At 46.4% G+C, this 22,234-nt stretch overlaps 11 protein-coding genes and 1 non-coding gene across 12 annotated transcripts; 6 read left to right on the top strand and 6 right to left on the bottom strand.

Moving 5' to 3' along the window:
- Nucleotides 1-209: 209 nt before the first annotated feature.
- Nucleotides 210-1,375, top strand: AGABI2DRAFT_120261 (hypothetical protein; the record flags this gene model as incomplete). Its single annotated transcript, XM_006463380.1, has 5 exons — nucleotides 210-500; nucleotides 561-605; nucleotides 660-864; nucleotides 921-1,135; nucleotides 1,190-1,375. The coding sequence occupies 5 exons, from the start codon at nucleotides 210-212 to the stop codon at nucleotides 1,373-1,375; spliced, it is 942 nt and encodes a 313-aa protein (XP_006463443.1).
- A 1,946-nt stretch (nucleotides 1,376-3,321) lies between these two features.
- AGABI2DRAFT_144751 (hypothetical protein) lies at nucleotides 3,322-4,535 on the bottom strand (the record flags this gene model as incomplete). Its single annotated transcript, XM_006463381.1, has 3 exons — nucleotides 3,322-3,800; nucleotides 3,857-4,053; nucleotides 4,450-4,535. The coding sequence occupies 3 exons, from the start codon at nucleotides 4,533-4,535 to the stop codon at nucleotides 3,322-3,324; spliced, it is 762 nt and encodes a 253-aa protein (XP_006463444.1).
- A 1,233-nt stretch (nucleotides 4,536-5,768) lies between these two features.
- On the bottom strand, nucleotides 5,769-7,059 carry AGABI2DRAFT_179794 (hypothetical protein). The gene is made up of 5 exons (XM_006463382.1): nucleotides 6,718-7,059; nucleotides 6,618-6,662; nucleotides 6,358-6,571; nucleotides 6,084-6,307; nucleotides 5,769-6,045 (listed from the first exon to the last, which is right to left on the bottom strand). The coding sequence occupies exons 1-5, from the start codon at nucleotides 7,033-7,035 to the stop codon at nucleotides 5,893-5,895; spliced, it is 954 nt and encodes a 317-aa protein (XP_006463445.1). The 5' UTR covers nucleotides 7,036-7,059; the 3' UTR covers nucleotides 5,769-5,892.
- Nucleotides 7,060-8,559: 1,500 nt separating this feature from the next.
- Nucleotides 8,560-11,239, top strand: AGABI2DRAFT_225240 (hypothetical protein). The gene is made up of 14 exons (XM_006463383.1): nucleotides 8,560-8,689; nucleotides 8,748-8,762; nucleotides 8,842-8,950; nucleotides 9,007-9,076; nucleotides 9,126-9,188; nucleotides 9,241-9,393; nucleotides 9,507-9,678; nucleotides 9,729-9,798; nucleotides 9,856-10,028; nucleotides 10,074-10,306; nucleotides 10,368-10,554; nucleotides 10,608-10,736; nucleotides 10,789-10,830; nucleotides 10,883-11,239. The coding sequence occupies exons 1-14, from the start codon at nucleotides 8,573-8,575 to the stop codon at nucleotides 11,138-11,140; spliced, it is 1,791 nt and encodes a 596-aa protein (XP_006463446.1). The 5' UTR covers nucleotides 8,560-8,572; the 3' UTR covers nucleotides 11,141-11,239.
- A 522-nt stretch (nucleotides 11,240-11,761) lies between these two features.
- Nucleotides 11,762-11,835, bottom strand: AGABI2DRAFT_t83. Its single transcript has one exon. It is a non-coding gene; the product is annotated as a tRNA-Ile (tRNA).
- A 177-nt stretch (nucleotides 11,836-12,012) lies between these two features.
- AGABI2DRAFT_194268 (hypothetical protein) lies at nucleotides 12,013-13,418 on the bottom strand. Its single transcript, XM_006463384.1, has 6 exons — nucleotides 13,337-13,418; nucleotides 13,091-13,270; nucleotides 12,898-12,945; nucleotides 12,601-12,703; nucleotides 12,398-12,551; nucleotides 12,013-12,348 (listed from the first exon to the last, which is right to left on the bottom strand). The coding sequence occupies exons 1-6, from the start codon at nucleotides 13,370-13,372 to the stop codon at nucleotides 12,138-12,140; spliced, it is 732 nt and encodes a 243-aa protein (XP_006463447.1). The 5' UTR covers nucleotides 13,373-13,418; the 3' UTR covers nucleotides 12,013-12,137.
- Nucleotides 13,419-13,533: 115 nt separating this feature from the next.
- AGABI2DRAFT_187036 (hypothetical protein) lies at nucleotides 13,534-14,343 on the bottom strand. The gene is made up of 2 exons (XM_006463385.1): nucleotides 13,740-14,343; nucleotides 13,534-13,685 (listed from the first exon to the last, which is right to left on the bottom strand). The coding sequence occupies exons 1-2, from the start codon at nucleotides 14,334-14,336 to the stop codon at nucleotides 13,614-13,616; spliced, it is 669 nt and encodes a 222-aa protein (XP_006463448.1). The 5' UTR covers nucleotides 14,337-14,343; the 3' UTR covers nucleotides 13,534-13,613.
- Nucleotides 14,344-14,453: 110 nt separating this feature from the next.
- On the top strand, nucleotides 14,454-15,229 carry AGABI2DRAFT_120267 (hypothetical protein; the record flags this gene model as incomplete). The annotated part of the gene is made up of 2 exons (XM_006463386.1): nucleotides 14,454-14,903; nucleotides 14,960-15,229. 2 exons carry the CDS (start codon nucleotides 14,454-14,456, stop codon nucleotides 15,227-15,229), a joined length of 720 nt encoding a protein of 239 aa, XP_006463449.1.
- Nucleotides 15,230-15,821: 592 nt separating this feature from the next.
- Nucleotides 15,822-16,768, top strand: AGABI2DRAFT_194271 (hypothetical protein). Its single transcript, XM_006463387.1, has 5 exons — nucleotides 15,822-15,842; nucleotides 15,897-16,034; nucleotides 16,087-16,310; nucleotides 16,362-16,441; nucleotides 16,522-16,768. Exons 3-5 carry the CDS (start codon nucleotides 16,111-16,113, stop codon nucleotides 16,641-16,643), a joined length of 402 nt encoding a protein of 133 aa, XP_006463450.1. The 5' UTR covers nucleotides 15,822-15,842; nucleotides 15,897-16,034; nucleotides 16,087-16,110; the 3' UTR covers nucleotides 16,644-16,768.
- Nucleotides 16,769-17,171: 403 nt separating this feature from the next.
- On the top strand, nucleotides 17,172-19,564 carry AGABI2DRAFT_179798 (hypothetical protein). The gene is made up of 6 exons (XM_006463388.1): nucleotides 17,172-17,710; nucleotides 17,762-17,790; nucleotides 17,846-18,116; nucleotides 18,168-18,867; nucleotides 18,921-19,183; nucleotides 19,331-19,564. Exons 1-4 carry the CDS (start codon nucleotides 17,197-17,199, stop codon nucleotides 18,797-18,799), a joined length of 1,446 nt encoding a protein of 481 aa, XP_006463451.1. The 5' UTR covers nucleotides 17,172-17,196; the 3' UTR covers nucleotides 18,800-18,867; nucleotides 18,921-19,183; nucleotides 19,331-19,564.
- A 408-nt stretch (nucleotides 19,565-19,972) lies between these two features.
- On the top strand, nucleotides 19,973-20,870 carry AGABI2DRAFT_144757 (hypothetical protein; the record flags this gene model as incomplete). Its single annotated transcript, XM_006463389.1, has 4 exons — nucleotides 19,973-20,184; nucleotides 20,248-20,414; nucleotides 20,476-20,766; nucleotides 20,827-20,870. The coding sequence occupies 4 exons, from the start codon at nucleotides 19,973-19,975 to the stop codon at nucleotides 20,868-20,870; spliced, it is 714 nt and encodes a 237-aa protein (XP_006463452.1).
- Nucleotides 20,871-21,061: 191 nt separating this feature from the next.
- On the bottom strand, nucleotides 21,062-22,108 carry AGABI2DRAFT_120270 (hypothetical protein; the record flags this gene model as incomplete). Its single annotated transcript, XM_006463390.1, has 6 exons — nucleotides 21,062-21,118; nucleotides 21,173-21,265; nucleotides 21,330-21,854; nucleotides 21,908-21,961; nucleotides 22,010-22,039; nucleotides 22,091-22,108. 6 exons carry the CDS (start codon nucleotides 22,106-22,108, stop codon nucleotides 21,062-21,064), a joined length of 777 nt encoding a protein of 258 aa, XP_006463453.1.
- Between the last annotated feature and the right edge of the window lie 126 nt (nucleotides 22,109-22,234).

Genomic DNA, 22,234 nt, shown 5'->3' on the forward strand with positions numbered 1-22,234 from the left:
GATCGGACTAGTTCTATCCATTGGCAGAATGCCTTGTTCCCCAAGTTTGTTCCGCACTGGCGAGATTAGCGCTTTCAAGAAAGATGTGCAGATGGTGTGGTATGACGCTGAGCGGGACAAATGGTTCAGCGCAGCGATTTAAATACAACAAGCATAGATCCTGTTTTCCTAGCTTCCTGCGAAGTCCCACAAACTCGACTGCCTTCACGATGTTCCCCATCGATGCAGCACAACTTGCCGGCATTCTCTGCGAAACTTTCTTCTATGGCATTTACCTCGTAACATGCGGGTTTTGCGCACAAACACTTCTGCTCATGGGTAGTAGCAACCAAAGCCAGCGGCGGGTGCGCTGGATGATGGCAAGCTTCGCAATCACTTTTTTTCTCGTTTCTACGTGGGATGTGTCCATCGGGATATTGCACCTTTTTCGTGCATTCATTGCAGCAGAGGACCCATTAGTTGAATTCAACAAAGTTGCAGATTGGATCAACATAGCTCGAGTACGTCTCCCTTTTCTTGAAGCTTTTGTTCATAGAAGATAGACTGAAACAACTGGTTAGGCCTTGAACCAAAGCCTTACAGTTCTTCTCAGTGATTTTATCCTCGTATGAGACTTTTCCCCCCTTACGCTCACTGAACCACGGCTCATAAACCTGTAGATTTACAGGTGCTGGATTGTCTACGGACGACGGTGGCTGATCGTCACACCATCCATAGTACTATACCTCGGCGCTATTGCAATGACGATCAAGGTGACCGAGATCGAGGTTAATCCACACGCCGTCCAACCGATCACTATGGCTATCTGTCCCTGGAACACCACCATGTTTGGCGTCAATGCAGCCCAAAACGTACTTACTACGAGTCAGTATAATTTACTTCTTCAACGGTATTTAACTCCTCATCCGAATTTCCGTCAGGCATGTTGGTCTGGCGTATTTGGCGCACCGGGAAAGAGGTTGACAGGTGCATCAACTATCCCGAAGATAGCGGACTTAATGCATATCGACCACGCTACGTTCAAAAATCAATGCGTGCTATCATAGAATCCGGATTGATCTACACGACGACCGGGTTTGTCACCTTCTTGGTTTCTGCATCAGGCAGCAATGCGCTTTACATAGCAGCGGATATAGTGAGTATTTCAATGCACATGTCTGATCAACAAGTTAACTATGTTACAATTAAGTCATTGCAAACGGCCGGAATTGCATTCAATCTTATCCTTGTACGTTCCATTGGAAGGAACAGCCAAAAACCCCACATCGGAGTCGCGGGACCTGGGAGTGGCCGGATTACCCCCATGTTCCCGCCAACGGTGATAGATACAGCAGGCGATCTTGAGAAAAATCAGGCTCGGAAATCTAAACAATGACAGTTGCTGCGCCTTGTGCTCCAGTAGAGGGCGAACGACTGTTTCGAAAATTGGGATTGGTGCCAAGAGTTTTATAAACATAGTTGTATCTTTGTCCTACGTACCCTAATAAAGTCTACATACTCTACGATAGGATCTGCGGAAATACCAGTGTGAAAGCCATTCGGTACTTGGCGGCGCTCGCTCTGGTTGTGTCACTCTTTTTCGTCTACATAGTGGACAGATCTTCTATTATATAGAATTGTTCCGTGATTTTGAATGTTCTATTCTTAAGATTTTCCCCGCAGATTCAATCGGCTACATCAACGGTCACAGTATCGACTAACTAACATTAATCTCAGAACCATTTCAACTGGCAATCAACTTCTTCTTTCTGATTCACTGGGAGTCTGCACGTCTGAATATCCCCCGATCTTGAGCTTCGCTATCGCCCTTGATAAGATACAGCACATGTACGGCAGCAACTGGTCACATAATCAAGCAATGCCGTAAGGTGGGGTACAATACCTTCTAATGCCATATATTCCAGGGTCCCGTCTGATCCTTGTTGATTGTACACTAGCTTCTTGTCCCATGTGGTTGGAAGCTGGCGATTGGCCTCTAATCTAATCTTTGGTTAATACATCAATACTGACTCGATCTGACAACAGGCCCATGACATACGTTCTATTGATATTGATTCAACTACAGTGACACGCAGTGCTTTTCGTAGCAGACGCGCTTGATAGTTTCTCCATAAGGTTTTGACATATGCCTCAAATAAATTGAGAGCTAGAAGGGCTAGAGCAAAACTTAAAGTGAGTTGCACTCGGCAGGCTCGGGTTTCCGCGGGATGGACGCAGGCAGGATGACACCAAAAAGACTGCTTGGTGCATGCTGGACGCGGACTCCATGAATAAAAACGCGGGCTGAATGGTGGAAGAACGCGCGAGGAATGAGCGCGGTCAGGCTGATTTTTCGGAGCGACGACCGTGTGTGTGAACCATATGATCAATTGTGATTTGAGTGACACGCCACATTTTATCTCTTCTACTATTACTACCTATCGGTGCGGTCCTATACGGTTCCGCACCTCTACGTCTTTTATTTTTATTTCCCACCCACCCGAACCCTTATTACTGGAAGCCCAGTCAGCCAACATAGGTGATCGAAGCCCGCACTTTTGGGGTGACCCGACTCTGCGTTCCAGCTTCGATCTCACCGCCTGGGGATCTCTGGCCCTATAGCCTAAAACCCTCAATTCCAACTCGCAATGTTGGTTGACTGGTGACTAACCGGCTCGCGACGAAAAATAACGATGTGGATGGAGCGGACCAATGGGGATCGACGTGGGATCGTCGGACCCATTCGCGGGCTCGACGTGTACAAGTAGCCCGGCGGCAGGCTACTCGCATATCAGGTAGCCGGTAAAAATCTCGGAAATGGATTTGAGCAGGGCTTACGATGGGTATGTTCAGGATATCCTGAATCCCTCAGCTCCCGTGAATCCAAGCGTGAAATAGGAATAAGGTGAAGTTGATTGATGATTGCCGGTTGAAATGGAAGTTCTGAGAATGATAGTTGGTCCATAACTTTGACGTGTCCGAATAGATCTACTGGTTAAGGTGTACAACATTCACAATCACGGAACAATTCAATCAATTATGAGCATCTTATATGGGGGGGAGGAGGATCTGTCCATGTCATTTCTGATTTCCTGATTCATCGACGAAATGGGTGTGACATGACAAGGGCAAAAACCGTTAAGAAGTACCGAATGGTTTTCACACTTGTACTTCGTCCTCTTGTCGAGCATTTAGGTGACGTCGGGGCACTTAAAAACATCAAAGTTGTCGTGCTTCAGAACGTATGCAGTTGATTAGTGCAAATATGCAACAGACAATACAAGGGCAAAACTCTATATATAACGTTCTCGGTAATTTAATCTTTCGAAACAATCATTCACTCTATACTGGAGCACAAGGCGCTGCTGTCATCATTTCGATTCTCGGGTTCTGGTTTGGCTCGGGGTCAACCGACGCACTTCCCGTCGTGTGCTGGAAGATGGGAGTGATACGTCCGGGCCCTGCGACTCCGACGCGAAGTTGTTCACTGTTATTCTCAATGGAACGTACAAGAATAACATTGAATGCAATTCCTGCTGCTTGCAATGCCTTGATGGTTACATAGTCAACTTTGTGTTGCTTGGAAATATGGATTGAAACACTCGCCATAGTCGCTACTACGCACGTTGCATTGCTTCCTGATACAGATGACAGGAAGGCAACAAACACAGTTGTCGTGTAAATCATTCCAGACTCCGCAATCACCCGCATTACTTTTTGCAGGCGGCGCGGCCGACATGCATCAAATACGCTTCCGGAGGGATCATTAATATACTTGTCGACCTCATTTTCGATGCGCCAAATGCGCCAGACCAATAGACCTGACGGCGGTCCAGATAAGATGTCAATTACCATCATAAAAGTGGATCATACTAACCCGTAGTAGATATATTTTGGACAACACTGACGCCAAACATTGTGGCGAACCAAGGATGGATAGCATTAGTGATCGATTCAACGACGCGTGGATCACTCTCAATCTCAACCACCTTGATCATCATCGCGATGGCACAGAAGTATAGGATCAAGGATGGTGCGATGACTAGCCAACGTCGTTCGTAAACGATCCAGCACCTGTAAATCTATAGGATGATGAGCTGTGATTCAGTGAGTTTATAAGAACGAGTCTCATACAAGGCAGAAATCGCCGAGGAGAATGGCAAGGCCTTGGTTTAAAATCTAGCCATTTATTTCAGAGCTGATCTTCTGCAAACGAATGATTTCAGAAAAGGGAGACATACGCGAGCTATGTTGATCCAGTTTGCGACTTTGTTGTATTCCGCTACAGGTTCCTCCGATGAGATGAATGCTTGAAATAATTGCAATATCCCGATAGCCAAATCCCACGTAGAAATGAGAAAAAAAATCATTGCAATGATTGCCATCATCCAACGGATTTCGCGTAAGCGCGCCCACCGTACTTCTTGGTTGCTACCCACGAGCAGAAGGGTTTGTGCGCAAAACACACACGTTACGAGATAAATGCCATAGAAAACTGCCTCGCAGATAATTCCGGCAAGTTGTGCCGCATCGAGGGAGAATCGACCGGTAGACATTGTGAAGGCGCTTGAGCTTGCGGTATTTCGCAGGAAGTTAGAGAAATAGGATCTCTGGTCATATTTAAACCGCTGCGCTTTCCCGTTTGTCCCGCTGAGCGTCAAAATACACCACCTGTATGTGATTTTTGAAACAGCTAATCTCGCCATTGGGGAAAGAGGCGGATTATTCTGCCGGTAGATAGATTTTGGCAGATCCGACGACTTCGCCGGGTGCATTCGCCTGTAAACCGCCCAGATTTTTCTCCATGAGAAAAAGGGGAAAGTACTCCCGGTGCTTTCCACGAGGTTGACAGCGTCTCGCCTCGATCGGACTAGACCCAAGAGTAGAAAACGTTTGAATAAATGGAATGAAGCAAAATGAAGCAATCGAACAAGTTTGGGTGGGTATTAAAAACGAATATATACCTTTGAGAGTGAGTGGTCGTGGAGTTTAAGTCGACCAGAAGGCGGCTCACAAGATGAATAGTTTACCCTTCGGATGCAACCCAAGAGAACGGGCTGAGGGTCATCGGTCCGATTCAGACGTCATAGTTGATTCGGATTTCGGACCAAATCTCGATACACCGACAGTCAAGTAAATGCAGGGCTTGAAAATTCGAATGACAAATGGCATATAGTCGAATATCAGTCACTTATCCATGTGCCAGCATATCGTGAGTGAGTCAGACAATCAGTAGAGAACAAACAGTAAGACTCGGTAGAGGGCGTTCAGATCTCGAGATTGAAGTCGGAGCGCAGTCGGGCCACCCAAAAGCGTGAATTTTAATCATCGTATCGGCTATATGACAGATCCAGGAGTGGAATTCAATGACATATCGGCCAGGGGGGAGACATGAGACCGACAGTAATGGTAGTTGTATAGGATAGAATTCAAGGAACAGGGCTGATATGATCAACTGCACTGAGTAATCGTTGTTCACACGCTCTTCCATGGAACGTCGATTGAACTGCTTGTCAGCATGTAGGCTTTTTTATTAATTTCAATCTTGGGCTTGCCTACGCCCTTGGCAAAATACAACACGCGTACGGGAGCGTCTGGTCGCATATTACCTGAATGCCGTGGAACAGTACCTCTGTAAAATGGCTACTTTTAAGCTATTGTTTTGAGCTTCATGATCTTAGGAACTACTCAAACGGGAAGTAATTGCCTTGTACTCTCCCGAGTTACCGAATGTATAGATTAGAGATCCCTGACCCAGTGCGATGAAAGGCCCGCTGACAACTTGAGATGCAGGGAACCCAGTGAACATAAATATATATGTATAATAACACAGATTATCGACTATCTATGGACTACAGGACTATCGATTCATTAAGCAAAGGCTTGGCTTTTGCGTCATCTGCTATCATGATCTTAACACTTGGACTCGGACTCCACTGCCACATTTTCCGCTGCCCGTAATGACATTGTAGTAAGTCGTTCATTGACCATAATGATTTGTTGTGTACGCTTTGCCGAAGAACGAATCAGGATAACATTGAAGGCTATTCCAGTGGCTTGCAACGCCTATACTATATTGTTAACTATCAGCTAATCGAAGAAACTTTCAGATGACTTGCCATATCCGACGTTGGGTAAAGTGCATTGCTTCCTGATATGTCAACTAGGAAGGTGGTGATCACTATCAATGTGTAGGCCGCTCCCGATTCTGCGATAATTCGCATTACTTTCTGGAGGTAGCGGGGTTGTCTTGTAGTCACGTCATCGCAGTGAACAATATACTTGTCGATTTCCCTCTCTATGCGCCAGATACGCCATATCAATATTCCTGGAAAGAAACCGTTGAGTTGTTGCATCACTCGGGGGTTTTAGACTCACCTGTGGTAAGAAAATTCTGAACAGCATTGATGCCGAAAAATGTAGCGTACCAAGGTCGAATTTGACTCGAATTCAAAGTGATTGATTGAATCGTCGCGGGATTACACTCGGTCTCGAGTATTTTGATTGCCATTGCGATGGAGCCAAGGTACAGGAAGAGGGACGGTGTGATAACTAACCAGCGTCGCTCATACACGATCCAGCACCTGTATATCTGGGACACATAAGCCTCAAGCCGTTGACCAGAAAAAAACTCGTACGAGGACGGAGTCGCCAATAATCATGGTCAGGACTTGGTTCACAGACTACCGATGGGTTCAATCGAATCGGCCTTCACATGAGGGAGATGAAGAGACGCACTCTGGCAATGTTTATCCAATCCGTAATATTGGTAAACTCAAGCGTTGCATCCTCTGCTTTGATGAATGCATTGAAAAGATGCAATATGCCGATAGATACGTCCCATGTAGAAATGAGGAACAACAGTACTGCAACGCTTGCCATAACCCAACGAACTTCATGCCGGCGCACCCATCGTTTTCCTTCGCCGCCGTTACCAGTAATTAGGAGGGTCCGAGTGACGAAACAACATGTGACGAGATAGATGCCATAAAACAACGTCTCGCAAAGGATTCCGGAGAGTTGCGCTGCAGTGATGGGAAACTCGTTGACCGACATTCTGGGACAGCCTCGTATTTTCAGGTGCACGATACGGAAACGAAGAAGCGAGAAGGTAGGTTATATGGATTCGATGAATAGCCAGCGCTTGATCGTCGATAGTCTTTAATAGCATCATGCTCCTTGAAACCTTGAAATATCTGTTCAATGCCGAGGAGAGAGAGGTCCCTCAGTGTCCTGTGCATGACTCTGTTTGGCTGATTGTTTTGGCCCGAAGAGCACGCTGTGCAAGATAAAATTAAAACTCATATTACGCTTTGTTTCCAACTTGGGAGGAAACTGCAGTATCAGGCAGGTTCAAACGAAAAGCATCCATCTTCTCTAGATTACTGTCAGCTGTCAATTAATTCCAAGGTGGAGTCATAGGTATTACTTAACGCTAGAAGCAGTTACCATTTGATACACGTTCATGTAGCAGTAAGCGCTAATCAGCAGATAAGGCTTGATCAATATGATTACCGCCTCGAGTAAGACGCTCCTCAGAGCCAAGCAAAGAAGATAGTGAGCCTCTTCTATGATTCCTGCATAGTTGAAAATGCTTGTGCTTTTTCTACGCTTTGGAACTTTGCTTGGAAGTGGTCAAGAAGTGGAAGATGGTGCTAATGAAGTGGGTAAAGTTGGCGTAAAGTAGAACTGATCATGCTGATATTTTCCGACTCTGCGGGCTAAAACAGGCTACGCTCAATTGAGTTGTGATAAAATTGGCCCTGGCCGGCCAAGGAGAGCCAAGGAGACCGATGGGACAATCAGATCTTGTGTGTTTCCGTTCCTGTTCCGTCGTAGTCTGTCATAGTACACTGTTATATAGGTGAAACTCTGAGATACCGACTTCATGTCACTCATAAACAGTAGAATGTTTATGAATAATTATTAAAGATATACAGCTGAAATATAGTCTCCGAACCTTGAGATCATGGCATGGAGGTTTCTACTGCGGATTATCTGTGCGGAATGATCGAACCTGACTTGTTCTCAGTCATATATCGGAAGATTAACGGACGACTTCGAGTTGGCACGTAGCACGCTTGGCAGAAGAGAACGAGCAAGCATCACAGAAGTTGAATACAATCCCCGTTGATGGCAATGGCTTCTGAGGTATGCAACAATCGAACAATTCCATTGCTCACCATATCAGATGTCAGATAAAGCATATCTCTACTTAATACCCTCCGAATGTTATGATCCAGAGCGATGTGTGAAGGTCAATCCCGATTCCACAAAGATCCGCATTATTTCCCGCAAATAACGAGGACGACGCCAAGGGCAATCAAGTTTGTCCGTCTACCCGACCTCGGAGAATGCCACACCAAATGCCAGAAAGGGGGCGCCAGGTCGATCGCATCTCGCGTCCACGAGTTCAAACTGTCGTAAGAATAAAGTTTATGGGCAACAGTGATAGCGATATTGTTCGTTTGCCATAGGCCATCAGAAAGTGGGATTGGAGGGTTCCGATATAATTATAGCAAGTTGACCAATTAAGGAATGCCACAGCCCTGTATTTTGCCTTGTATCAAGCTTCGTTATCTTCACTGATCGAATGTCCTACAAGGCTAGTGGCTTGTTTCCCTCAAATCCCGTCACTACCCGTGGCAGTTCAACGAAGATCAGCTCGTACAATGACAAGGTAATCTATACCAACGGAAAGACCGTTATCGTAAGTGTTATTTGTTCCCCGGTTGAATGGGCAATGAGAGATGAATGGTGCAATTCAGATCAGAGACTTGAGTGTGTGTACCTCAAATTCACCCCTTGCTGTATCCCTGAACCGATCAAATACGTACCATCTGCTTGTCGTCCTGTTGCCAGAAACCTTCAACGGGTGCAACAACTTACCTGGGTCATGTCCATAATGCCACTGTCGCCAGATTCTCTCCTTCCGGATATTACTGTGCTTCAGGAGACGCGAGCGGAACAGGTAAGTCATCATCTCTTTTAATGAAAAGTGTGCAGTATTTAATAGATGGCTTATAGTGAGAATATGGGACACGGTCGGAGAAGACCAGGTTCTGAAGGGAGAGTATAAAGTTATTTCGGGAAAGATGTGAGTAGTATTCTTCTGTTGCGTGTTGCCGACGTCAACGGTGTCACAGAAACGATCTATGCTGGGATGGAGAGAGTAAGAGGATAGTCGCGGTTGGCGAAGGGCGCGAACGGTGGGTGTCAAGGTTCTCTAAACTCGCTTTCGATTCATGAACATGAATTAAGGTTCGGATATGCATTCAATATTGACACAGGGACTTCTACGGGAGAAATCAGCGGCCACTCGAAAGTGATCAACGCTGTTTCCATTCGGCAGCAGCGCCCTTATCGCGCCGCAACTGCTGCAGATGATAATGCGATAATATTCCATCAAGGTTTGTCTTGAATATATCTGACGACACAATACACTTACTCTCGTCTGGGTAGGCCCACCATTCAAATTTGACAAGGCATGCCTCTCCACCTCATCTTTGGATGATAGCCTGATAAAGACGTTCGTTACAGCTCATCAGAACACACACCAAATTCGTCCAGGACATCAAATTCTCTCCTTCAGGTGACTTTTTCGTCAGTGTTGGATCGGATTCGAAAATCTTTCTTTATGATGGCAAAACCGGCGAAACCGTCTCGGAAATTACGGACAGTCCGCATAAAGGGAGCATCGTGCGTTAATTTCAATTATATGAAGTGCAGTTGAATCAATAACATTCCAGTTTGCTGTCTCTTGGAGTCCGGACAGCAAGTCAATTTTCACATCCTCAGGTGATAAAACCGTCAGACTGTGTGAATACGTTACCTGTGGACGATTGAATTGTGTCATTGACGTGTTTCGTTCAATAGGGGACGTCGAGTCCAAGAAAGCGACTGTAACTTGGACCGCTGGATCAGCCATTGAAGACCAGCAAGTCGGCAATACCTGGAGTGGTGAAAGGAACCTGTTGTCTCTATCTCTTAGAGGAGACCTCCTCTCATTTGATCTCAGGACACCTACAGGGCCTTCTAGAGTATACAGTGTACGTAGCACGCAAGTGGATCTTACATCAACTCATGCTTCACAGGCACCCCAAACCGCCATCACCGCTATCGCACCGACCAAAACTGGTACCTTCTTGACAGGTACAGCGTCTGGGCGAGTCTACACCTATGACGTCGCAGAGGGCGAGACTGTATCTGTGGCTGGAACCAATCATTCGGCCTATGTTGTTGGATTGGCTACATCAAGTTCGGAGGATACGGTATACTCTGTTGGATGGGATGATAAAGTACGAGAAATCACGGGGGGTGAATTTTCGTAGGTTTCTTCTTTCAAAGAGTTGACGTGTCAAATGACCTGACCATTGTTGCTTCTTCAGGCCTGCTATGATTCCCACTACTGCCCAACCCAAATCCATTGCTGTTGCAGAAGACTCGACGGTATTCGTTTCCCAGGTTGGCGTCGTCGATGCGTTCCGTTCAAACCAGAAAGTATTCACCTTGAAGCCAAAATGTTCGCCTACTGTCACCGCAGTGTGGAAGACAAGTGTTGCAGTTGGTGCTGAAGTGAGTGAACCGGTCAACGATGCGAAAGCTCAGTTGGATTGGCGTTATTGTAGGACAAACAAGTACGACTGCATGATTGGGATGGCAAATCGTTGAAGGAGACTGGGGAACTCGAAAGTAGCAAAGCTCCCATCTCTGCTCTGGCTTTCTCACACGATGGCAAATATCTGGCTGTTGGAGATGTGAGTGATATTGTCAATTCATGTCTTTTTGCTGTGCTCAATCCCTAGTAAGTCTTCTGGCAAGATTATCTTGCACGATGTGGTGAAGAAGGAGGTTTGCTGCTATGCTTATTTTTCTATCGAATCGCTTGTAACACTTATCCTAGGTGGTCACTAGCCGGTGGACGCACCACTCTGCTCGTATCAGCTCGTTATCTTGGACAGCCGACTCCAAGCACCTCGCATCTGGTTCTTTGGATACCAATGTCTATATTTGGAGTGTCGAGAAGCTCTCATCGAATATTTCTATCAAGAACGCGGCATCAAATGGTGTAAATGGGGTATTGTGGGTTGGTCCGAATAAGCTTGCCAGTGCTGGTGCAGATGCTATTGTGAGGCTTTGGGAAATCACGTTTGCTGTATAGAATATTATAATTCGAGGAGTACGCAAGATAGGGATTAACCTTACGGTTTCCCGTCATAGATTAGGTACATTCAATGCAGTACACTGTTTCTATTTTCCCTTGAGCACCAGGTTGTGAGTTTCGTTTCACATCTGTGATATCAGATACATGTCCCAGGTTTTCATCAAACAGAAAACTAGTTGGGTAAAGGTGTGAAGCTTCAGGTCAATAGTGCGCTGATAGTGAGGCATTTGTCATTTGGATAACTCCAATATCCTTCACGCCCGGGCGTAGAGACATTCCTTATAGATGTTGGAACTCGATATCCCATGCAACTTCGTGATCTACAGAATCGCCGTCCAATTAATAGACTGATACGCGAATTATCCATAATTTAAGCTATCGTGCGTCCGGGTTCGTGCCGAGAACGAAAGTGTCTCGAACCTCGAGGCTCGAGTCAAGTATCGGAGATTTCAAAGAGAAATCAAATCTTATCGCAACGAATGCCAACTCAAAATTATTTTCATTCGTAGGTTGCGAATCTTTCTAAACGATATCCATTGCTCTACGAATTGCCTTCGGGGACCAAAGGGAAAAAAAACCAACTGCGAATACACAAACAAAAGGAAAATTATATCCAGATGGCCAACGTGGGGATCGAACCCAAGACCTTCGCGTTATTAGCACGACGCTCTAACCAACTGAGCTAGTCGGCCGTGAAGGTTATCCATGATTGAATAAGTCATGCCGCGTCTATCGTGAACGACCAAAGGGAACGGCAATCATCACCTTAACTATCAAAGCGATAACAAGGAAAGCCATGATAGACGCAGTCACTGTCTGTGCGACGAACCGGTTGGTCAAGAGCATCCTTAAAGAATGCCCACAGGTGATAGCTAGAGACCAAGTACAATCATTTTTTGTTGGCTCTCATACCATATGGAATTCGAGCCAAGATGTAAATGCAGGAACAAAAAAGCAAATATACGAATCAACAAAACATAACCATATGCTAACCCTAAGCCATCTCAACGTCTTGGGCAAGCGCAGGCACTTTCTCCGCCTCGACAGCGGTATCAGTGGTGGCCTCGACCGCAGGACCGGCGGTGTTTGAATCACCCATGAAAGCATCCAACTCCTTATCCAACTCTTCGGCCGTAGGGGGCTTTGGGGGTCCCTTCTTCGGACGCGTGACGCGTCCAGGTTTTGAGCGAACGGGACCAACACCTCTGCTCACCCATAAGAAAACCAGACGCAGTTGCGGTCATATGAACTCACCGAACAGACGTTGTCTTGATATTAGAGTCATCTTGAGCGAGCCGGTCCAACAGTGCTGGCTTTTGAACTCTATTGAGTAACGAACCGTGGGGTGCACTGACGGATCGGCCACGCGGTGGTCTTGGTGCGAGGAAGTCAACCGTCATAGGTTGTCCTAGGGTTGTGGTTATCATCCGGTTTATACCGGGAAGTAAGATACACACCTTTGGCTAAAATACCATTGAACTGTTTCTTGGCACGTACAGCCTCAGCAACCGTTTCAAATGAGACAATTGCCTGTCCAGATGAGCGGCCGCTGCGGTCGTACTATTACAAGCCAATCAAATCCCCAAGAACAAGTCGTCAACGTGAACCCATTGACGTATTCAGGAGAAATGATCAGATGCAATGTGATGTGCAACCAAGAAATAGGTCAGGTAAGAGAAAAGTGAAAAGTCCGAATTTTCATTGGCGTTTGTTCTTTACTTCAATGGAGGGGAGAGCTTGGGGGCTTGCCGTACCCTGATTAGTGGCTCACGTATGAGTGTGCCAATTTGTCCGAAAATGACCTGAAGAAGTATTGACGTAAGATGAAGGCCAGACCAGCGTACGAGATAGGCGAGGATGGGGTTGGGAAGGAAAAACGAGGCTGAAAGCGCATTGCATACGGCTACGCGTAGAGGGCAGGAAAATGGAGGAAGGACAGGAACGCACATTGAGATCCTTGGGCGTAATTTCATAATGAAGATTTGACACCAGGATTTTGTCCGTCGGCGCTGCAGAAGGGGTGGTCCCCCCCGCTGTGGGTCTGGAGGTACGCGGAATGTCAATATTTGAACCTGGTGCCTTGTCGTGTAGCCATTGGCCTTCAGGCGCTCTTGAGGCTGTTGGCCGCTGTGTTTCAGAAGCCCAAAAACGCGTTGGTCAGGAAACGAATGCAGAACACAATAGGCAGCTAACACTGTACGGCTTGTGAGTTGATTTAAACGACGCCATTACTGAGATACGGAGGAGTGAAAGAGTGGAATCGAGAAAATGGATGTGGAAGGAAAGCAAGGAAGACGGTGCAACAGAACAGCAAATGATTTGTTGCCCCGAGACAAGCAAACACAAACAGAGACGGTAAACGGATCAAAACGCGGCCCAGTCGGGCAATTTACCAGGATGCAATTCCGATGCGTTTTATTACTGGGGTTTCCCGACATATAGACAGCAAAACAGTATATTGGAAGACAAATTAGAAAGGTAGTTTGGGCGACTTGGAAGTCCTCGGTGGTTTGAGAGGATCTGGCCTTCTCCGCCTGTAGTACTAGGGGAAAAAAAAGTCAAAATCCGATGCGTGCGAGAGAAACATCCAACTTACGCTCTTGAAGTTGTGAATCCTTCTCTCCATGCTCTTCAAAACCATTTGCCGCTTCTTCATCTTTAGACGACGTGCCCGCTCCCATTTGTGACCCTTGAACATCCTCTTCTTTCCGGCATACAAAGTTATACCCAACTCTCTGCCACGAACCTTCCTCGTCGAGATCCTGCCCTCCCAGGCAACAGGATTCATCCACAGACTCTTATCCTTCTTGTTGTCCTTCAACTGATGTTTGAGAGCTCCAAGTGACATGGAATTGGGCGTCTCCTGGATGCCCTTGATCGCCTCCTTCACGTCAGTTGAGGGTATTGGGTTCTTAGGCCCAGGCGGCAGTAGGTGTAGCAAACCAGCAGCCTTGGCCTTCTTCACCAGCTCGACTTGTTGTCGCAGGGAATAAACGGGAGGTTTCCACTTTTTGGATGTCAGCGTCTTACGCGGAATGAACGGGTTGGGGAGGACGGCGGTTTTGGACCCAGGCTCAAGGGCTGGGATGGTGTGGTCTGAGAGTGGGCCTAGCTGTCGAATATGAGATTCAACTCTGAGCAGCTGCTTGAGTCTGAAGTTCTTGATAACCCTCGCCGCAGCGAGGTTGGACATGACTGAGTGGAAGAGTTGCAAAAATAGACGGCGCGTCGTCGGCTTTGTTTGATGAAAATAAATGCAAACACATATTATCTGGTCAATACTCAAGACAGAATGTGACTTGTTCCAAGTATGCCTGGCCTTACACAACACCTTGCAAGCCTGGCCACTGTGCCCACATACGCGGAGGCCACCAATCATCCGTTCCTGGCTGCCGCTGCCAACGGGACTCTTCCGGCCGACCGTCTTGCTTTGTGGCTGTCTCAAGATCGCATCTATGCTTCTCATGCTTATCCTGCCTTCATAGGCTCCCTTATCGCGAGCATCCCTCGAGACTCTTCTCACGGCATATATTCACGCGAGGAACGAACCAATCAGCACATTCTCTCCGTCATGGTCTATTGTTTGGAGAATGTTGTTCGAGAGGTCAACTTTTTTAAGGAAACTGCGGAGCAATGGAACTTGCCATTAGACGTTTGGAAGGAGAGGAAGGAAACGAAAGACTATACTGCAGAAATGGGAAGGATCTCGAAGAGTGGAAGAATGGAAGATGCGTTGATATTCCTTTGGGCTATGGAACGCGTAAGCAGACAAGACATACAGGATTATATATCGATTAATTATTTTTGGCTCGTTAGGTATACCTTGACGCCTGGTCATTTGTTGCCAAAGGATTACAATCTAGCGGCATCGAACAAGCCACGGCGACTTCTAGCCTTGCTAAAAACTGGAGTAACAATGAATTTGTCGAGTTTGTTGACAAACTTGCGAAGCTTGTCGATGACCTCCAAATTCAGCCTGGCACAGACATGTGGAAGCGTGCAGAGGCCATCTGGTTGAGAGTGGTTGAGCTCGAGGTTGGATTTTGGCCGGTAGAAGGAGAAGAGAAAAGTCTCCGTTCCGATTAGTGAATAAGTTAAGATCGGATAGATCGGCGACACAAATGTATTTTCCAAGCCGGCTTTCTGTACAAATCCGTACAGAACTTACACAGGTCTGGCATTTTTGTAATCTTCATGATCTCGTTGATACTTATTCTCTTTTGTTCCACCTACAGTCCCTACTCAAAACGAATGTATACTTATTGCCAAACTTCAGTGAATTGAGCTCTTCGCAGGACTTCGGCTGCAAAATCATTACGGCTCCTTAAAGCGCCAAAATGAGACTTGACGAGAGGCGCATGCAAATTATCGTCTGCTTTGATAGTAGATGCCAGCGGGCGGAACGCGCGGAGAAGTTGCTTCCGCTGTTAGGCAACGCGTCAAGTCGCCAACCAATCAAGATGAGTAGGGCAAAGGGAACGGGCTAGGCTTCCCCTACTACTTATCCAGCTGCCTCCCGCCGCGAGTAAAGAATGATGACATAATACCCCCTGTGGACAAGGTGAGACAGGTGAAACTTCCGCAACTTACCTTCATGACGTCGTTAGCTAAGTCGAAACACTTAATTAGCTGCAACTTTTCAGATCTACTCCCATCTACCAAACAAAATGGGCTTGTTCAGCAGGAAACATAAGAAAGAAGTGAGTGGCCATCTTCTACCACTCGCGTTATTGTCGGCTCATTAGCTCGCCAGAAAAAACAAACCAAGACCTCTCCCCAGCCTGAGAGTAAGCCATACGAGGCAGGCGAACAAAGATACGGATACAACCCCCAGTCGGGTCAACAAGGTCAATACGTCGGTCAATACGTCGGTCAATACGGTTCCACTCAGGTAAAACCTTTATTCGTGTATGAACATCCTCAACTCACGCGCGGTTTGCCAGCAGCGCTCCGACCAGCAGCCTCAAATGTCTCGGCAGCAACCTGAAACCGGTTATAGGTCTGGAGGTGGTTATCAGACGGGAGACGGTGGAGGTGGCTACGGCAACCCTCCCTACCGTGCCAGTTCTACTGGATACAACCCTGCGCCAGACTATGGTCCCTCAAGTGGGTATGAAGTGCCCTCCGGTGGATACCCTAATAACCCACGTGGAGGACGAAAAGAACCGTTCGTCTAATTTCCCTTTATCAGTAACACTAATTTACGTCTTCATCACAGGCAATACGAGAAAGCAGGCTATCAGAAGCCTAACGAGCGCGTCGAAACTGGAAGGCGAGGTGACGACGACTACTTTCAGGGTGCGGCGTTTGTTCCGATGATGATGGACTTTACCCCCGACTGTGGGGCAATGCCTGATGGTTCTGGTTCTTGTACTTAGGTACCCCTGGGAGGTATCCTGATACTCCTCGTACTGGCGCTTATGATGAAAGTGGTGGTGGGTCATCCAGTGGTTATAGGAGTCGACCATATGAAGGCGAAGGCGGGGGTTATAGGTACTAACTAATCGTTTACTAATTCTTTCAAGCGTCTTTTTATCTATCCTTTCGTCTGCTAATAATTAATGCGCTTTTGTACTTGTACGTTCCTTAGTATGATACATAGACTTTACAATATGCTACTATAATTAATATCATTCTTGGCGCGATACTTGATGATTGATCCATCGATTATGTCCTAAGAATAGTCGTCAGTAATTGGGGACGCGGGCATGGCTCCCTCATACCGACCCGATTTCCGGATCAGGCGGAGTCTCAAAAGCGCGGCGTTGTGTAGCGGTTCACAGTTCTAGAATCTTTATTCACTCGCGACGAGCAGGCGTTTAGCACCAAAATTCTCACCTTTGATGCCAATAATTCGAGTTTGACCTTGGATAGCACGCGCAGAGGTTGTATGGGCGGAAGTTGTATGGACGAACGAAAATCCATAGATGACGCACCAGGAGTATTTACTCCCATACGATTTCCCTCGGGATGCGTCGCGACTAATCGACTCGTAAAGGTGCGGGTGCATATAATTCGACTATTCTTTCGATGAAACATATTAGCAGGCACCGATGTATGAACATCTCGCGAACTTTTTTGGAGGTTCACCTAACGAATTTCATCTTGCCCTTTACTCTATCTGGTCGCGGTACGAATGGGGTATGGTCATCACCGGAAACGTGCAGGTTTCTCCGTCACATTTGACTCTTGGAAGAGATCTCGTTGTACCCAAACACCTGGATGAAGCCTCAATCAAGCCATACAAGGCTCTTGCGAACGCGATCAAAGGATCAGGCGGTCGTACACTTGCAATTCTGCAACTCTCTCATGCTGGTCGTCAATCACCGAACATCATTGGAGGTCGCTTTCCTTTTGCTAAACCTCTGGCGCCTAGTGCTATTCGTGTTGGAACGAACTTGACTCTGGATGATCCTATTGCTCTTATATTTCATAAAATACTTTTTCAAACTCCTGAGGAAATATCGTCGGTGGATTTTGACTCGGTTTTGGAAGGATTTCAGAGGGGAGCTCGTTTGGCCCATATGTCTGGTTTTGAGGGGATTGAACTCCATGTGGCGCACGGGTGTGAGTGTAATACTTCTTACCACACTGTTCATTCATTCTCACAAAAATTAGATCTATTGGCCCAATTCCTATCTCCGAAAGTGAGTTCTCTCTTTTTTTCCGAAAAAATGCTTTCCTCACGCTCAAAACTCCCAGTCAAACCTCCGTCAAGATTTATATTCTCTGAAGCACGAGAACGGTCTTCATTTCCTTCGCCGAATTGTAAATATTATACGAACCGAGGCTCCACCACGCTTCGTCGTCGGGATCAAGCTCAATGCCGCTGACTACGTTGATACCTCTCCGGATGACTCAAGTTCTACTATACCTTCTGGCGAAACGCTTGCTTTCCAACACGTCCTTGATATCGCCAAGTGGGGCACAGTTGACTTCATTGACATTAGTGGTGGCGATTATGAGAGTCCAGGTATGTTGGGCTATGCATCGTAACCCGAATACATCTCATTATCAAAGTCAGGTTTCTTGATTTCATCAATGGAGGCCAAAACAGGACGTCGACAAGCATTATTTTCCCGTTTTTCACAACAAATTCTCAAAGCTCTCGACAATGCCGGATACTACTCACCTCATCGTCCCGTAATCATGCTCACAGGCGGTTTACACACACCCAATCTCGTTAAATCCGCTCTTCTGTCCGGTCAAACGGATATAGTCGGCATAGGACGTGCTTCCGTTGTTTGCCCCGAAATTCCTCAGATAATGGCTGAATTCGAGAAAGGACAAGGACGGATTGATGGTGATATACCTTTTGCCATTGAACCGGAGCAGTCGGTTCCAATTTACTTGAAGTATTGGCCTATCGTCTCTATATGGGCCAGTATAAGCAAAGTCAAATTGGTGGGCGCCGGCCTCAAAACAGCGTGGTATACACTCGTCATGCGCAAATACGCTTTGACGGAGTTGTATAGACAAGATGGAGGGATCACTTCGCTCGAGCTTACTCTGGAGAAGCCGGAGCCTACGATTTATCCACTATGGTCATTACTCCAGATGTATGTTTGGGTTGCGGACCCTAAGCGACATACAGCGGTTTACTTTGCCCTTGGATTCTTTGTCACCCTGTTGGCTGTTCTTGCTTATTCTACTTGATTAAGCTGATTGTTTCGTTTATTAATGGATGGAACTTGGATTTGGTCGTTCCTAGCTCTGCACTTCAGGTGAGCTAAACGTTAGTGATCATCAGCTTATTTGAAATTCAACTTCAATTTAGTCGAATGCTGAACAGATTTCGGCGATAGCAAATTGAAGCGGCACGTGCAGTCCCCTTTACCATCCGGGGATAGACAGTGGACTCAGGTTGTCTGTCGTATTAATTATCAGGATGAGCCTGGATAAAGAAACAGCGCGCAAGCGTTAATTGACGGGTTACATTGTATTCTGCCTCCGGTTAAAAGCCGACGAAGTCATCGGTATGCTGATATGTATTTTGTCGACCCTGAAAGACAAAAATCTCAAACACGAGAGCAAGCAGAGGTGAGTCCTGAGTTTTGTGCGCTTGTACGATGAAACCAGCCTCGACCCCATGATATGCGGCAGTAAATCGTGAGCCTGGATGGGTTCTCTTGTTTCAACGGGCCTCATCTTATTACATGCTTATGAGAATGATGTTTGCCTCTTCAGCTTCCGAGCACTTGCACCAAGAAGTAATTCATTCTCTGAAATATAGCCTCAGAAATAATCATGCCGCGCGGCGCGGGCGGTGCTTTTATTCAGTGGAATCAGAAGATTTTACATACGAAAGGGTAAGAGTAATGGTGTTGGTGGGGGCCATAATGACACTGTCAGGTCAGCTGTGGCTGTATCGATTTCCCTGCTTGGGTCACGTTTGCTCCAACCGAAAATGCGGATCCACGTTCTGGAATGAGCCAACCATACCCTCCGCAGGTTTCGTTCATTATCGATCTTCTGAGGCTTTACTCGCAACGGACCCGATATAGTTTCGATGGTTTATCTTCAGAGAATAAAATGCGCTCGCTTATGCTGGTGAACACTGCCAACTTCGAACTTCGCGTGCGCGGTACTCTGACAGTCGAAGATCTACCGACACAGCCATTTCATGGGCGACTCGGACAAAACGTAAAGTGGTATGTATCGTAACCTGTATTGCAGACGCACCTCAAGGGCTCGTAACTCCTTGGAAATAAGTTCTGCTCAGGGCCATATACATTATCACCCCATGCAAGGACGTTTAAAAAGGTCCAACGTTTTTTCTTTATACAAACAACTCAAACCTCATTTATCTATTCGATTCACTTTCACAATATGTTTTCTTTACTCGCTTTCACCGTCCCACTCGCTCTCCAATTTCTTCTTGTTTCTAGTTCGCCGATTCAAGTTTCTGGATGTGAAGTGCCGAACTTCCAAAGTTTGATGCACCTTCCTGAAGGTTTTCCTGCTCCCTATGGCGAGCTCTCGTATGTCACCGTAGGACTGGGTACTCAGAATTATACCTGCTCGGATGACGGTACCTATAAGTGGGTGGTCTTTTCGCCTCTATCTAAAGTTTTGTCGTGTGCTAAATGATTTTCCTTGTATAGGAGTATCGGAGCAGTTGCAGAGCTCATTGATATCTCTTGTTTACCGCCTGCCGAGTTTGAAATAGTCACAGACGTCGTGATCAAGTATTGGAAGGAAGCTCCAGCTGAAGAGACTATAGAAGACCTCATATACTCAATAAACATGATCGACAGCCCGGTCTTTTTGGGTAAGTTCTCTCTAATTTTATTCTATGCACGTTCACTATTGACGATGACTTTTTTCTTTAGGTGAACACTATTTTGTCTCTGATTCAATGACCGGTGCTGGAATCCCTAAATTCGATTTCACGACTTCCGGTGTTAACGCCGGTAATGTCGATGCTTTTGTTCTTACTAAAAAAGCGTTTGGTGCTCCTGCACCTACGGGTATGCAAGACGTTGATTGGCTTTCTCTTACGAATATTGGTGCTGGAAAATTGGCAGATGAGGTGTATAGGACCGATACTAGGGAAGGTCAACCACCTGCTAGCTGTACTCCTGGAAGTGAACCCATCACGGTGAAATATGCGGCTAAATATTGTATGTTTTTTTATGATCTTTTTACTCATTTGACTGAGCTAATTTGGTTGGGTGTTGTAGGGTTTATTGGGGGTTCTATTAAAGCAGGATATTCATACTACTGAGTAACTCGGGGACAGTTTTCTGTTGGATTTTTATTGGACTCTGTACGACTTTCATTGATGATGCTTCGGACTAATATATACGACCTGTCGGACTTGACGTATATATAGATAGATCATGGTGTACTTATTGTACATGTATAGCCCATACATTGTAATGTTGATATAACGACTGAGAAGCGGTGACGGTATCTTTAGTTACTGCCGGAAAAGAATGCACGTGCTTGCGCGTTCTCACTCGAAGGGGCAGGCTGGTAAGCAGGTGTCAAATGACTTGATGGTGAAGATAACTGCCATGTACATACCAAGGAAGAAAGGTGTCCGTAATTATTGAATGTGAGCAGGCGAACTCGAACGGGGGGTGGTGAACTTGGGTCATAATCACCGGTATGATCGGCCTAAGTATATGTGATGTCAGTCAGTATTCGTCAATTTACGAGACGATAATGGATTGCGATATACCTTTGGAGAAATTTCTACTTGACTCCACCCAGTGTTGTGATGGCCTTTGTATTGTTTAAGCTGCTCGACCTCTGGATCTAGCCTCAATAAGGCAGATATGGTCTCTGATATACAGATGCCATGACTCGCGAAAGCAATCTGGACAGCTGCTTGGTCCTTGGCAAAAACGTGAGGTATAATAAATTCCTTGATGGCCTCTTCCACTCTAGTAGCAACGTCATTGAGACTCTCCCCTTCAGGAAACTTTAAATCGCGTCCTTTGGATGTGAGGTCCGGGAATATTCCTTCTTTAGATAATTCTTCTATAGATTTTCCAGGGTATACGTCGATGGTCCATGGTTGGCCTTCGGCTACGCCGAAATGCTGTTCTCGTAATTTCGGAGTGACGACTAGGGGGGGCTTGGGCTCCGCGTGGTGACGGAGTACAGCGAGGGCGGTAGAGTGTGCACGACTCAGATCAGAAGAATATATATGGGTAAATTGGATGGAAGAATCATGGAAATATGTTCCGACTGCATTTGCTTGCTGGAATTTTTGGGTTAACGGTGTGGAAGTCAAGGCGATGATTTCTGGCTTACGCGTTCGCCTAGAGCTGAGAGCGGAGCATCTTTCCAGCCCGCCCAGATAGTTTTCTATCTAAAGTCGGTTTATTATTGGACGGATCATACGGAAGGACCCACAGTGTTATCCCTGCTTTCTCCGTGTCGGATCTAGAGAATGGTGAACAATGATCGGCTTGCAGTAGATAAGTTGCAACTCACTAGAGTAATAGTGACCATGGCCGAGTGAAGGAGAGGTGTGCAGGGACCAGATTCGCACGTGTGCACTTGGCACCATGACTGGCTGATAACAAGGAGCTCATTGTGCTCGAGTAGCTTTAGCGCCGCAAGAAGGTTGCGTCACGT

Source organism: Agaricus bisporus (assembly GCF_000300575.1).
Source record: "Agaricus bisporus var. bisporus H97 unplaced genomic scaffold AGABI2scaffold_8, whole genome shotgun sequence".
Lineage (NCBI taxonomy): Eukaryota > Fungi > Basidiomycota > Agaricomycetes > Agaricales > Agaricaceae > Agaricus > Agaricus bisporus.

What these genes read in the sequence shown, in the direction of transcription:
- AGABI2DRAFT_225240 (XM_006463383.1), top strand. Translation starts at nt 8,573, where the DNA reads ATGTCCTACAAGGCTAGTGGCTTGTTTCCCTCAAATCCCGTCACTACC. An exon ending in ATAATATTCCATCAAGGTTT is followed by an intron (nt 9,394 to 9,506) that starts GTCTTGAATATA and finishes AGCCTGATAAAG; the next exon opens with ACGTTCGTTACAGCTCATCA. An exon ending in ATCACGGGGGGTGAATTTTC is followed by an intron (nt 10,307 to 10,367) that starts GTAGGTTTCTTC and finishes TTGCTTCTTCAG; the next exon opens with GCCTGCTATGATTCCCACTA.
- AGABI2DRAFT_179794 (XM_006463382.1), bottom strand. Translation starts at nt 7,035, where the DNA reads ATGTCGGTCAACGAGTTTCCCATCACTGCAGCGCAACTCTCCGGAATC. An exon ending in TCAGAATTTTCTTACCACAG is followed by an intron (nt 6,308 to 6,357) that starts GTGAGTCTAAAA and finishes GTTTCTTTCCAG; the next exon opens with GAATATTGATATGGCGTATC. An exon ending in ATATGGCAAGTCATCTGAAA is followed by an intron (nt 6,046 to 6,083) that starts GTTTCTTCGATT and finishes AATATAGTATAG; the next exon opens with GCGTTGCAAGCCACTGGAAT.
- AGABI2DRAFT_194268 (XM_006463384.1), bottom strand. Translation starts at nt 13,372, where the DNA reads ATGGCGTCGTTTAAATCAACTCACAAGCCGTACAGT. An exon ending in CAATGGTATTTTAGCCAAAG is followed by an intron (nt 12,552 to 12,600) that starts GTGTGTATCTTA and finishes CCACAACCCTAG; the next exon opens with GACAACCTATGACGGTTGAC. An exon ending in ATCAAGACAACGTCTGTTCG is followed by an intron (nt 12,349 to 12,397) that starts GTGAGTTCATAT and finishes ATGGGTGAGCAG; the next exon opens with AGGTGTTGGTCCCGTTCGCT.
- AGABI2DRAFT_179798 (XM_006463388.1), top strand. Translation starts at nt 17,197, where the DNA reads ATGTATGAACATCTCGCGAACTTTTTTGGAGGTTCACCTAACGAATTT. An exon ending in ACTCCATGTGGCGCACGGGT is followed by an intron (nt 17,711 to 17,761) that starts GTGAGTGTAATA and finishes CACAAAAATTAG; the next exon opens with ATCTATTGGCCCAATTCCTA. An exon ending in CCCAATTCCTATCTCCGAAA is followed by an intron (nt 17,791 to 17,845) that starts GTGAGTTCTCTC and finishes CAAAACTCCCAG; the next exon opens with TCAAACCTCCGTCAAGATTT.
- AGABI2DRAFT_187036 (XM_006463385.1), bottom strand. Translation starts at nt 14,336, where the DNA reads ATGTCCAACCTCGCTGCGGCGAGGGTTATCAAGAACTTCAGACTCAAG. An exon ending in GGATTCACAACTTCAAGAGC is followed by an intron (nt 13,686 to 13,739) that starts GTAAGTTGGATG and finishes TTTTTCCCCTAG; the next exon opens with TACTACAGGCGGAGAAGGCC.
- AGABI2DRAFT_194271 (XM_006463387.1), top strand. Translation starts at nt 16,111, where the DNA reads ATGTCTCGGCAGCAACCTGAAACCGGTTATAGGTCTGGAGGTGGTTAT. An exon ending in CGTGGAGGACGAAAAGAACC is followed by an intron (nt 16,311 to 16,361) that starts GTTCGTCTAATT and finishes TCTTCATCACAG; the next exon opens with GCAATACGAGAAAGCAGGCT. An exon ending in TGACGACGACTACTTTCAGG is followed by an intron (nt 16,442 to 16,521) that starts GTGCGGCGTTTG and finishes TCTTGTACTTAG; the next exon opens with GTACCCCTGGGAGGTATCCT.